The sequence below is a fragment of the Galleria mellonella genome, unplaced genomic scaffold (genome assembly GCF_026898425.1).
Source record: "Galleria mellonella isolate WM207_F2 unplaced genomic scaffold, CSIRO_AGI_GalMel_v1 utg57, whole genome shotgun sequence".
Classification (NCBI taxonomy): domain Eukaryota; kingdom Metazoa; phylum Arthropoda; class Insecta; order Lepidoptera; family Pyralidae; genus Galleria; species Galleria mellonella.
This window is the reverse complement of record NW_026442119.1, coordinates 9,332,846-9,347,282: the sequence shown is the minus strand read 5'-3', so window position 1 is coordinate 9,347,282 and position 14,437 is coordinate 9,332,846. Positions and strand designations below refer to the sequence as shown.

Below are 14,437 nucleotides of genomic sequence, written 5' to 3'. Positions count from 1 at the left end.
TGACTTTAGAATTCACTTTAATTCAATTTTGAGTTCAAATTGAGAATCATAATTCTAATAAGATTATATTTAACCTAGTACTGGGCCGAATTTTTTTTAACATATAATTTGCAATCTGAAAAAGTTTGATTATATTGGTATATAAATATTTATTATACATAAAAAAAGTGTCATCTTTATATTATTAACAGTTGCAACAAATAATAATTTACTAGAGGGAAACTTTGTACAAAAGTACAGGACTTTTGGCTTGGGCACCTCTGTCTCATTCGTGTTTCTATCGTGAAGCAGTTGTGTTTATATGGCTGTGTTTCGGGTTGGAGGGTAGGATATGTCAGTGAATTTACAGAGTACAGAGGAATAGCTACTGAGTTCTCATGAATAACAACACATGGGAGGTATCATGGGCAAAACAGTATACTCTGTTATGTCCATGGTACTGCTCATGTCTATAGGCGACGGCTAGTATAGTAGTCGCCACAGATAATATAGTACTAGTATAGTATTATATTATCTGTGGCGACGGTTACCACTTTCCATCAGGTGGGCCGTCAGCTTGTTTGCCATTCTAAGAGTGGATTCGACCAAACTTTAATTTATACACGAATAGTCTTTTTCATGATGTTAATCTCGAATAAATCAAAAGTCATTTTTCCATGCAGTTTAAAGTATAACTATACTTTAAATAACTATTCGTGACTAGTAAAGTGAACGGTGTCCGAAAATGATACCCGACAAATTAACGTTGTTCTACAGGAAGACGACATAAAAGCTTATGTTATATCAACTTACTTTTGTTGTATTGTAGTGAATGAAAAAAAAATTGCTGTCATTTTGTCAATGTTAACTGTCAACAACAATTTGTCAACTGACAACCACGTGGTATATCTACATTTGTTACATTTTGTTAGTTATTATTGTTTTCTTGTTAGTTCTTATTAGCAGTCGCTACACAACTGTAGTGTCTGCTTTTTATACTTATTTTGTAAGAAAATGGCTGAAGATAAACGGCAACGTAGTCCAAATTGGCTACAATCGGAGAGAGAGAGTTACTGTTTAGTGGAGGCCCACTATAACATTTTATATATAGGTAACATTTTATTTATTTTATACGAAAATGAAAACCAAACCGAGATTACCAGTACTTAATTGTACTACGTATAGAAATCACCACACGTGTTTAACAGCATACGAATCATATGGTCCTGGGACGCCATTTTATTTTACTATTCTTGGAATATCTTTGTTATACCATGCAAAACAGTGGTATAGTAGATATTCCCGAATAAGATCGTTAATCTTAGAATTGTAAATGGTAAAACGTAAAATTAATTTATTCTCGAATAACTTGCAGTTTAATCTAAAAATAAAATTTATTCTCGTTTGGTCGAATCCGCTTTAAGTTGCATAAAAAAAAAAAGTATACATGTTTCTTTATTAATGCAAATATTTCTCGCATATTATTTAGACATCACCACTAATGCAACTACACCCAACAAACAATTAAACGACAGCTGTGAACACAAAAAGTCGAAACTGAATATACTGCCGTAAATTTAAAATTCCTTCGTCGGCATTTTATTTTTATCCTACTATTTGTCAATAACTCAGCCACTGAAGCGATCAGCAAACTTACCACAGAATACAAAAACTTTTAGAAGAACAAATGGCAAATATTAAAAATTTTTAAAACTTCCTAAATTGATTTATTGCCTTCCCCGTTAGTTTAGAAAGTAAGGGTTTCGAATTATTGTTCGTTTATGATTGTTATTGTATTTAACATGGTCAACCCTATCACGGCTTGACGTCTCTACGAACAATTATGGCTATCATTTCTAACTCTAAAATAGGCAATAAAGAATGTTTCGAACATTTTAACATTATGTTGGTCACAATAGCGTATACTGATTAAAATTTAAGGCATATAATTAGCTGTAGTTGAATCTTTGTTATAATTTTACTATGCAAAAAAACAACGACTTGAAAATATAAAAAAATATAATCCTTCGATTATAAATAGAATTAATAAAATCTGTAGCAAAATTTATGTAAATAATTATTGCGTTACATAAAAATAAATTAACAGAATCTATGTGAAGTATATACTTTATGAAACGTAGAATGGGAAACAAGCTGAAAGTCCACCTGATGAACAATGGTAACTGTCGCCTACAGACATGTATAGCACCATAGACATGACAATGAATATACTGTGATGCCTATAATAAATACCCTTTGGAAACTTAACGTAAGTATAACGTATAATTAAAATTGTGCTCCACAAAAAAAAAAAACTTATTTCAACTGCACCAAATTTCATATTTTTTATGAGACAAATCCATATCCTTTCAGTTAAAAAAAAAAGTTTCCGAATCGGTTTACAACTAACGGAGTTATGAGTTAAAAAACATTTAAAAAAATACAAGCAAATTAGAATTTCTTTCTATATGAAGATATCGGTTGAAAATATATAGCCCATAGATATAATTAATAGATTGATATAGATATGATCAAATATATTGTACAGATTAATCATATAATATATCGAAATCCATTGTATTCCCGTAACTCTTTTTTAAATATAAATGCATAAGGTTCATCAATGATTGACGAATAACTGGAATGATGATAAAAATATACAGTAACATTTTCAATACTTTAGTATCTATTTATGAGGTACCTAAAACTAGATAATAACACGGTGGCAAGATTATAAATCTGAATACAATTCTACAACATCGATAACAAATATGAGGTGACGACAAACAAATAGCACCACACACCTCGATATCGACATATATATATGGTGTTAGAAAATGTATTGATTTATACAAATCTTTTAAACCCTACTGCAGTATTAATAAAGGCCAAATCTGTTTGTTCTGATAGTCGGAATATAATGAAAGCGTGCAATAAATCCATCGATAGAACATTAAAATTTGGAAATAGCACTTTATCATACGTTTGACCACATTTCTCATTGCTGTTCCCGTTACGAGTTATTTGCTGAATATAATTCATTAGAATGTAATAAGTAAAAATATTAATAATATAATAAATAAATCGACATGATATTATGTAACTACTTACATTTTTTTATTAGTTGTGCCACAGTTTATTTTTTTTATATTTTTTTCTTTTTGAAATATTTCTAGATTACGTTACGTACAAAATATAAAATATTATAACTATTTTTTTTTTTTATAATACATATAATGTTACAAAAGTGTTGTATGAGTAACTTCAGAAGTAATGTAGAGAGCATTTATTTTTATTGATGTAAATATTGCGTCCTTGTTAAATTATTATAATACTTAACGTATTTATATAAAGAAAAAAATATATAAGCAATTACAAAAGTAAAGGTAGCAATATTAGGTCAGGCATAACACAGCACCGTTTTGCAGCATGATCGTTCATTTATTGTTTTTCCATTTTTTCCCAATATTTCTTTTTTATCTTCTTTTTAGGTGCTTGTATTATTGTTAAAGATTTTATGGAAATACTAAATAATATGGAAATATAAATAAACAAAATTTTTTTATATATAAATAACGTGTTCCGGTTAAAATAACAATAGAGAAACGATAATTCAGAGTTAAATCTAAAAGTTTATATAAAAAAATTACATAAAATAAATACCTATAAAAATAAATAAAGCAATATCTATATTGGGTCAGGCACAACACTACCGCCGGCATTACCGCCAGGACCGTATTACGGCATGGTCGCCCATTCATCTCTCCCCGCTGCAGAATTTGCGTAAACAAATTGGTTTCGCGATTGCCATTTTATACTCTCGTACGCGACACTCCATTGTTTTATTTATCGCAACCAGTTTCGGCGCCGCGTTTAGCTTGTAGCGCTTTTTTCGCTGGCAGATCGCGGGACCATTATCAATCTTCGAATTTGGATCCGTTTTCAGTGGACTAGTGTACAAATTTGGACAAAAAAATTAAACAAGTATTTTAGGTACTATTTATATTATTTATTACCAATATAAAGGTCCCGGCATAGAATAGGTCACCCCTTTCTTTCCCGTGGGTGTCGTAAGAGTCGACTAAAGAAGGGCAAGAGATGGACAGCAGCATCCCTCTTAAAACATCTCTAAAAGCCTTACTGCGGTTGCCAACCCGCCTGCCAAGCGTGGCAACTACTGACAAAACTCCTCTTATGAAGAAGGGTTATATTTAACAGTGGATAATTTACGGCTGAAATCATAATAATAAATAACTAATATAATACAATGACAATTACTACCTTGTACTACAAATACCGACTTCAATAATAGTTACTTTAAAATGAATTAAATACACCGATTGAATGACGAGATCATTCATTGAAATTAACTCAAGAAATAGTTTTATGAGTGGTACTTTATAACAGACGTGATGGCAGGTTCCCTTTCCGATGGGATGGGATGGGATTCGGTTCACAGATCATACCAACGTTATTGTTTGTAAGCATATTTATCTTTTTTTTCTTTTTGATAATGTTTTCTACGTTTATTAAGTATTTGTACAACAGTAGATAATTACAAGTTTAACTTATTTTGGGACTAAGTGACGCTGCTTGATATACCCAATTCTATTTATTAATGTGCCAGGGTCGCAACTCGATATCCGACCCTAGTCCTCATTTACGAAAGCAATATTCAGAAGAAGGGAAGGTAACATTACTAAAAGTAATTTATTAAAAACTCAAATCAAGGGTGGGGGCAGTTAATGATTTAGTACTGGGTAGTAGATATATAAATGAGTCTGTCATCGCCGACGGCTAGCTATCTGTCAACATTTGTCATCCTATGAGCTGATGACTGACCGCGATTAGTTAAATTATAGTAATTACAAGAGAAAGGGCTTGGTTGATACGTAATTAATTTATCTATACTATCATTTATTATTTTAATGTCGTAAATTGGCTAATAAAATCGTCATATTGTCTGATCGTTTACTTTATGTTACATCATATCTTATGCAACTTAAATCCATATTTTATTAACCTTTACATGAGAATATAATATTTTGTTATATAAAAAAAAACACTTAAATCCTAACAAAATTTATATATTTTTTTTAATGTAATTATCAGTGGATTCTGACAATTACAAAAAGAATTATTGTAAAATGCATTCAGAATTATTCAAGATTTGTCATGTTGTATAATTTATAAGTTAAAAGAATAAAACCACTACCTTACAAAAAGATGTATAAAACATAATAAAGCTACAGAACTTTTAGTGCATAATTGACATTTTAATTCACTATTAAAATCAAAGCACTATTAATTTAAATGATCATTAAAAATACTGAAAATCGTTTACTTATATAAGTTTAGAGATAATTCAGACTTATCCAGACATCAGCATGAACACTTCTGAACACGATCGTGTAACAAACATCTAAACAAATTAAACTTTACAATCATGTAAAAAGATAAAAGTATTTTGTAATCAAATATCTAACTAAAAATCCATCATCCCAGCTCAAGTAAACGCAACCGGCAACGTCAACATTGTCGAAGCAAAACTCAGTAAAACATGACAGATGTCGGGAGGGCTCTCCGCAAACACAATACGTTCTAATTCAAGTATATCATCGTAAATTGTTAGTATTATAAATATACCAAATGTTTTAGTTTATTTAACAACTTTAATCTGTGTCTACATAAGTATGGTACATTTTTCATATTGCAAAAAGATATATTAAGATAGTCTAGTGTTTTATATATGTGTAGATAATACAAATACTTATAAACATACATTATACCGATTCATTAAACAATATAATTGTGCCGTGTGGTCCCGGCATAGAATGGACCACCCCTTCTTTTCCTGTGGGTGTCGTAAGAGGCGTTTAAGGGAACTTAATGGTCGAGGAATGAGCATCTTTCTTTAAACATCACCAAAGGCCTAATTAACTTGCTAACCTGCCTGCCAAGCGTGGCAACTACGACTACTGGAAAATCCCCTCAAGAGGGAGGCCTATGTTCAATTTGTACGTTCAGCGAACATAATATAATATATGCAAAATAAAACAAAAAAAATTGTAAATATTTTTTTATTTGCAATTGCGTCCGACTGATATAGATATACTCGTAGATGAACTGTGAAAAAATACGAAATTACTTGAGCCGCCAAAAGATACAAACAACACTTAATTAAAAATAGGGTAATTACTTAATATTTCTAATATTTATAAGAAATTTATAAAAACTTATATTTCGAGCATAGCATTATATGGGTGTGAAACATGGACAATGACGCAGAAGGAAAGAAAGATGCTTGAGGCATTCGAAATGTGGACATGGAGGAGAATGAAAAGGATAAGCTGGACAGAAAAACTCACGAATGAGGAAGTCCTGAAAAGAGTGAACGAGAAAAGAACATTAATTAAAATAATAGAGAATAGAAGAGGCAAAATGCTGGGCCACCTTATACGACATGACTATTTTTTAAAGAGCATAGTAGAAGGAAAAATAGAGGGCAAAAGAGGAAGAGGAAGACCGAGGAATAACTACATGGGACAGATAAAAGACACACTAGGTGTCATGTCGTATAGGGAGATCAAGGATATGGCCTGGGATAGAGCTGGCTGATAGAAGATGAATGGATTAGTTGCACCGACAAGAGGAAACTCTTAAATGAAAAGAGAAAGGTCTCACTCAAAATTCACATACAGCCCGTCTAATGGTAAACAGTTACTGCAACCTAATACTACATTTTGTCAATTTTACATTATGAATTTATTCATATTTAATATAGTGGTTTGTAAGAATGTTAGTAACAGCTCCACTGCTAACAATATACCCGATCAGGTCGACCTTTACGCGGTCTCCCCTGAAAACCGTTATGATTAACTTTTGTGGAATTTATCATGATGCGCTAACTGACCTCCTTTCATCTTCACTCAACATCTTTTATTGGCGTCTCACCAGTGTATGCTAAAAGCGCAAGCAAGGTTACTATTTCATTTTCACCAATTAAAAAAATATAGTTTCATGCTTTCTGTTATCTATTATTATAATAATTATTATTTTATTGAATAAATAAATAGTAATGTCAATATCTGACATAAAAAAAAAACTAATAGTTTAGTAACCTATCTATAATTATTATTCTTTTTAGTTAAACTTACAAGTTACAACAGATAATTTAGTTGTATACAATCATGAAGTTAAATAAATAAATAAATTATTACCTACCTTCAACTATATAGTTAATACTTGACATGTTGAAAATAAAATATTTAACTTGAAACATCATACATCCTTTTTTAATGTGTAACAAGGTACAGTCAGACAAACAAAACTGCGGTAGTACCACAACACGCCGCTACCGCACCGAGCGCTATGATTTATCGCGCCCTTCGCGTTTATGAATACACACTTGTTACGACGCGGTTGATTATCGCCCGTGCGATATACGCCCGCCCCTGATTGGATACTCGACGATAATGAACGCATTGTGCAGTATCTAGTTTGTACATAAATAGCAATAAAATACACTGCTTCCAATACGCCAATATGACATATTTACGGGAAAACTTCCCAATACTACCTATAGATTACAAATGCAAAGCTATAAATTTAGACGTTTTTAATTGAAAACCATTACAACATTAGCCAATTATATTAGAAATATTGTTAATATAATTTATGAGTATATGCAATATATCTAGAATTTTTTTTTAAATATAATAAAAAAATATTGAATTCTATTAAATATTTTGTATATTTTTAAGGGGTAATAAAATATGTTATTCTCTGGAAATTGATGTATTGAAAAAAATGTACATTTATTTATTTAGTAAATTTTATTGTTATAACTTATGAAAAATTATTAACTATTTATATTTTATTTCAGGACATAAAATGCCTACTTATAACAGATTGTTGAATAGATATATAATTTATTTATATTACTTACAGTACATAAATGACAACCGACATAGATACATACAAAAAAGATGAAAGAATACATATACAAAAAAAAGTAATATACATAAAAAAAGTAACATAATTTTTCCTTTCGTGCGTGTGCCACAATAACATAAAATGGTCACAACTCAGTTTATTGCTTTGCCCTCAAAAGAGCAAAACACTAATATTCTGTTATAGCCAGAACCAATCGCAATTTTTCTTAACAAAAAAAAAATAAGTAAATTAATAAAATAAATTGTGTGTATCAATTACAATCATTATTATTTAATAATTTAATGTAAATTAAAAAAAATAACAGACACCATTAGAAGAGGGGTAGTCAGAGGTCATTCTTGACCACATCCAAGCACTCGAGCGATAATAACAATAATAAATAGATAAGTATAGAGATGAAGTTTAGTAAATTTATCCGAGTAAACGTCGTTTAAGTCCATAGTTTAAATAGGTACAGGTAAATTAGCAGACATTTTTGAATATTAAATGATATTTTTAAACCGTCATTTCTTATTTCCTAGTTTAAGCATTTATAATTATAGAAACTATAAATTGTAGCCAAAAACAAATTGGTTTCACGATTGAATTTTGTCATGTAATTATTTTTGAGCCTACGGTATATAAATCCACACATATTTTAGAAATCGCCCCCATACTTTAGAGTCAGGATGATCGCGTACATAACGGTTTGAAAAATATTTCCTCATACAAACGGTGAGGTTATGCAACAAGCGAGATTTCCCCAATAGACTACATTATGAGGTTTTTCAAAAAAGGGTAAAAAAGTTTCTTCAGGGTCGGCTACGGTGACCACTAACGATCTGGTAGGCCATAGCTTGATTTAACTCATATTTTATTTGTATTTATATAAATAACATTAGTAATTAATGAAACGATTCTAGAATGTTTTTAAGTGATAGGTAGATACATACACTGTTTTTAAATAATATATCACATTTTCTGTAGAAACTCTAGGACAATAAAAGATTAATACGAGTGATTAGTCAAATTATTATTTTAATATAATAAAATATCAACGTTTTAAGAGTTACTTTTCAAAATATATAACTTTCAAAAGCAATTATATACTTATTTCGTGATATAACTGACATTCTATTTTTGTTAAAATAGAAATTTATATATATATATATATATATATATATATATATATATATATATTTAAAGTGTTCATAAAATTATTATTATTAAAATTGAAAAGAAATGAACAACGATGCCCAGTGGCTCCCCTGTTAATCCTACCCGATCCAGTTAGGTAACGTCACACCCCGTACAGACATTTGTTTCGGTTTGCTCATATTTGTAAAGCCATAATGCAATTTTGTGCCCAAAATAAATTTAGGGTATTGCTCTTTTCGATCACTAAAAGGTTTACTTAACCACGGAGAAATGTTTACCTAATATTTAAGGTATATAAGCGTCCTTAGTCTACTATTAAATTTAACAAAAATATAATACTTATATATATTATTATATTTCTTTATTAACCAATGTAACAGTTTTCGTCACACAGTGGCAAGTCAATATTTACATTATAATTTTGAAATTAATAAAATAAATATTACAAACATTTAAATTATAAAATAAACATAATATTACAAATTAATTATAGTTAACGTTATAAAATAGTTACTACATGTCAATATAATGAGAACTTTATACCAATAACGATGGCTTCAAGTTATAAAATTGGAATTGTCATACTTATTACAATTAAACACAAATAAATAATAATGTCATAATTTAATATTAGCATGTAGGTATTCGGTCACGTTGTAAAAAGGAAATTTTACTTATAAATATTATACATTATATTAAAAATAAATATATTTAAATATGTAGTATATGTATTTTCCTAAGTACCTACCTAATATATCTGAGAATATGATTATATTTTTTTCTAATTTTTTACTTATAAAAACTGTTAAGTCGGTAACTGTTTAACACTTGTTATACTTATATTTGTTAATTGTGTTGCTTATTTCCTATATTGTATAATGCAAATAATGTATATTCATTCATTTAATACTGACAAAATTATATTATATTAATAATTTACGCAAAAACTAATTTAAGTACCTATAATTATTAAAAAAAATACTTTAAAAGTAATGATATCAATAAAAAGATTCATTTTAATTGTTAAGATAACCGACCGAACTGATGGAAGGTGGTAATCGTCGACATTATAGATTATACTGTGACGCCCATAATATCCCATATGCATCGCCATCATATCAACCGTTAACTGTCCACTGCTGAACAGTGGCCTCCCATGGTCTTCCCCCATAAAGAGAGATTTTGCCAGTAGTTACCATTTTTGGCAGGCAGGTTAGCAACCGTAGTTAGCTTTTGGAAATGTTTTAAGAGGGACGCTGTTGCCCATCCCTCGACTATTAAGTTTCCTTAGTCGGCTCTTACAATACCTCCGGGAAAGGAAAGGAAGCCCTACTCTATGCCAGAACCACACGGCATCTCTCTGGCATTCTACATAAAAATAAGTACAATCTGATACTTACTTGGTATTATCAACTAGTGAGGTAGGTGTCATCCACGCACGCGTCAGAGGCTCCTCTTTCAAAGAGGTGACGGGTCCTCGAGGCTGCGCGTGAAGTCCACCAGCAGCCTCCTGATGATGGAGGCCGAACATGAGCCCACCTGTACCAGGATACTAAGCTTTACTACTGTTTTTTACTTACGTAATACGTAACTTGGATAGCGCTAACAGACAAACTGGTTGTCCACCTTATGGAAATTGGTGACCGTCACCTACAGACTTCAACAGTACCATGGGACCTCTCATACGTCACTGTTTCTGAAAACTAAGGTATTGTACCTCTGCATATGCCCTCAAACCGAACCTAATTTATTTATACGGTTTTTTTATTTATTTTTGTATAAAATCTCCCTATGGTAAAATTACTTGACGTAAATATCATTAAAAAAAATATTTGTCATTTTGTATTTTCGTAATCTACCCATATTTATACTACATATATATATATATATATATATATATATATATATATATATATATATATATATATATATAGTTTGATATAAAATGGTAAAAATAGTAATTTTGGCTACGGTAACCACTTACCATCAGGTGGGCCGTATGCTTGTCTGCCACCTCAGTGGTATAAAAAAAACCATATTAACCACCATCATGTGAATCCATTAACGTGACTGCATTAATGGTAGATAGACAGGCGACTTAGTATAATGTAAAACCCAAATCTACGTTAAAAGGAATATTTAAATCACAATGGATCTGCTTTATTTATTTTTCAAACATTTTAATTTTAAAAGAGATACATAATTGTTTATTTGTACATTTTTCTTATAACAAGCAACTTTACAGTTTAGAAATATAAATATAAAATTATTTTAAAAATATATTTTGGCTCTCAACAATATTTAAATGCATAATAAAAACGTAGGTATGTAATTACTTTTATCAATTGTTAGTAAAAAGTAAATAACATTAGGAAAAATACCCAAAAAAGTTATATAATTTTTATAAGAATACATACCTGAAGACCTCGGTGCCCCCGATGGGTACAGCTTTCGACCCCATCCCACGGGGTCTAGTTCTAGCGGCGGCCACGGCGAGCCCGTGTACCCGCCCGCCGCCGCGTTTAACTCGTCCGACCGAATCTCGAAACACTACGCGAACCCGGAATCAGGCGCCCGAAAGCGCACGACCACCAACGGAAAATTGCGAAGTTCAAAAGTTACGTTTTAATTGCAATTCGCGTTTGAACCAAGAACGCACAAAATTGAAGATTTCTAGACGTTACTCTGTCAAAGTAATTATTTCAATTCTTATTATGTTCGATACATCATCCGTTAAAATATCATAAACATATTAAAAATAAAAAAAACAAAACTTCTAACACAATTACAATGTTCGTATCACTGTTTGATGAAAGTTAAAAGTTTAGTTTGTTCTGTTATAAAATGAAATTCCGATATTGAAACTTCAGTTATGGCGTAACTATCTGTATAACTATCCGGTAGGCGGCTCTGTATTATCGTATGTGCGTACTGGGATCGAGTCCCGGTTGTGCGGGCGATCCCGCTGTGGATTTGCGGAACACTAACAAGCGTCGCGGGAGCGCGCCGCCGAGTGCCCGGGCTTCGGCGAGCCCCGTCCGTCCCCGCGGACTGTGGGAGGCGCCCTAGGGACACGCCCTCGCCTCAAGAGCGGGACGGCGTCAACGCCGTAGGTGGCGCCACTTACTATTATCTTTAAATATATTCCAAGTTCAAAATTTAAAGATTCCATTTTTAAAGTTTCTCTATATTATTACGGTAGAATTTTTAAAATCCGAACTGGATTATACACGTGTGAATTTATCGGCGCGGACTATGGTAATGACGGTTCGCATGCGAGGTTTCCCTTTGAGACCACGAGTTCTGCGCGCGGGTAAGGGATGGCCGGAGAGATGAGACGCACAGCATCTCTCTGGACCAGCCGGCCTCAGCTCAGGGACGGCCCACAGCGCTGAAAGTATTACTTATTAAACCAAGTTAGATTGACGATGATGAAATTTCAGTGGGAATTGACTTTAACTACATGCGAGATGAGGTTTTGTCGTCTCATAATTTATAATGTAGAGTTCATTGTACTTATGAGAACGTTAATAAATCTGTGTTATATCTACTGTTGGAGCTCAAAATTATATTTTTCTTTTTTATATCTACTTAACAGGTATATGTTGGTTATTTTTCTTTCAGAAAAAAAATTAAAATAATATTACAATATTAATAACAGTAAAGCAATAGAATAATATAGTTTTATATAATACTTATAGGTTCATACATACCATTGTCTTAGCTATACTTCTGATGAGTTGTTTCAAACTAAGGTATAGGTAATCTGTAATCTCTGTATTTTGTACCAAAATAGAGCAACACAAATGGACTACAGCAAATTACACAATGTACAGCAATTTGTAGACGATGGTAGGCTCATTACTCGACTCTTCTTGCTCGCTTTTGACTCTTAGTTTTCTTTGTCTACTGTATACCCTATAAAAGTCCAAATGTATCTTAGATATCTAATGTATAAAGATTAGATATAGCTTTTTTTATTTAACACTAAAAGCTACCAGAGAAAGAGTTATAAAAGTTCTGTCCCACTCGTATTTCTTTACTGTATCTATAGCTGGACTCGTATGATTTTATTATGGTTTGAAAGGTAGGATATGACATTGAAATTACAGGGTACGTAACCATAATATCTCCCTCCTCAAGAGATAGCATGAGCGTTACAGTAGGTATATACTTTACACTATTCATATTGATAAGCGATGATTAACACTTTCCATAGAGACGTATTTAAGTGAGGGCTGAGTGGGCCGTGTCCACCCTAGAATTATCTGATGCCCACCCCAGGATTAAAGCGAAATTTCGCCTTATTTAAGACCCCTCCCCCTCTATAAAATATTTTTAAACACACCAATGCCATTTTCTATAAGATAAAATAACGACTTGTTTGTCACGTTGGACAAAATGTATCTACAACTCTTTAGTAACTGGGGCTATAATAGATTGTTAAAAATATGAATTAGTACCCCCATTGTTAGCAATACACCCTATCAGGTCGACCTTCTCGCGGTTCCCTCTGGAAACTATCGTGTTCTATTCCAAGTGAATCCATCACGATAGGTTAACTGACCTGCCTTTTCATTATCACCTATCATCCCTCACTGGTGCCACGCTAGCGTATACCGTTAGCGCATGCGGGGTTACTATTCCATTATCATCCATTTTAAAAATAAAACTCTTTAGTAACTATGAATTGAGCAAAATACAATTTATAATGTTTAGGTGATTAAAAAAAAAGAATATTAATTGTATTTATAAGCAGTGTTTTTAGAGCAAGACTGAAATGTTATGATAAGTAGTTTCAAAATAGAGTTCTTAATTTAAATGTATTTATATATATATATATATATATACGAGTTATACTATATTTTAAGTAATTGTATATTAATTTTGATAATTATTATTCTTTGAGTATCTGCATCGCTCTCTCTGTCTCTCTCTCTCTCTCTCTTTCTAAGCTCTTAATAGTACCTATTAGATATTTTCAATCGACTTCAAAAAGAAGGAGGTTTACAATTCGGTTATTTTTTATGTTTGTTACCACATGACTCCGTTAGTTATAATTGATATGAAAAATTATTTTTTTTTATCTAAAAGGATATACTTATAGATTGCTTTCATAGAAATTTTATCAAAATTGGTTCGATAGTCTAATTTTAAAAAACGTGTTTTGTGGCAATTGGAGTCGTATTTTTTTTTTATATATATATATAGAACATAATCTTAATTATTTGTGTTTCAGGTCATAATAACCAATCCATGGTACAGTATATCAGAAAAGTAATTGATTACTTTTTAAAAAAAACAGTATCTTTATCGTAGTCTATGGAGGAGACCTATGTAAAACAGTGGATGGATAATGGCTGAA

The 14,437-nt window shown here is 31.4% G+C and overlaps 1 protein-coding gene across 6 annotated transcripts in view; it reads right to left on the bottom strand.

Moving 5' to 3' along the window:
• Positions 1-12,320, bottom strand: part of LOC113509847 (transcription factor collier) — an 87,066-nt gene extending 74,746 nt beyond the window's left edge. For all 6 annotated transcript variants that reach the window (XM_031910909.2, XM_031910914.2, XM_031910910.2 and 3 more), the window contains exons 1-2: positions 11,490-12,320; positions 10,473-10,611 (exon numbers count right to left, since the gene is read on the bottom strand). In XM_031910909.2, coding sequence (XP_031766769.1) covers positions 10,473-10,603 — 131 coding nt within the window. In that variant the 5' untranslated portion in view covers positions 10,604-10,611; positions 11,490-12,320. The remainder of the gene's footprint in view (positions 1-10,472; positions 10,612-11,489) is intronic.
• Between the last annotated feature and the right edge of the window lie 2,117 nt (positions 12,321-14,437).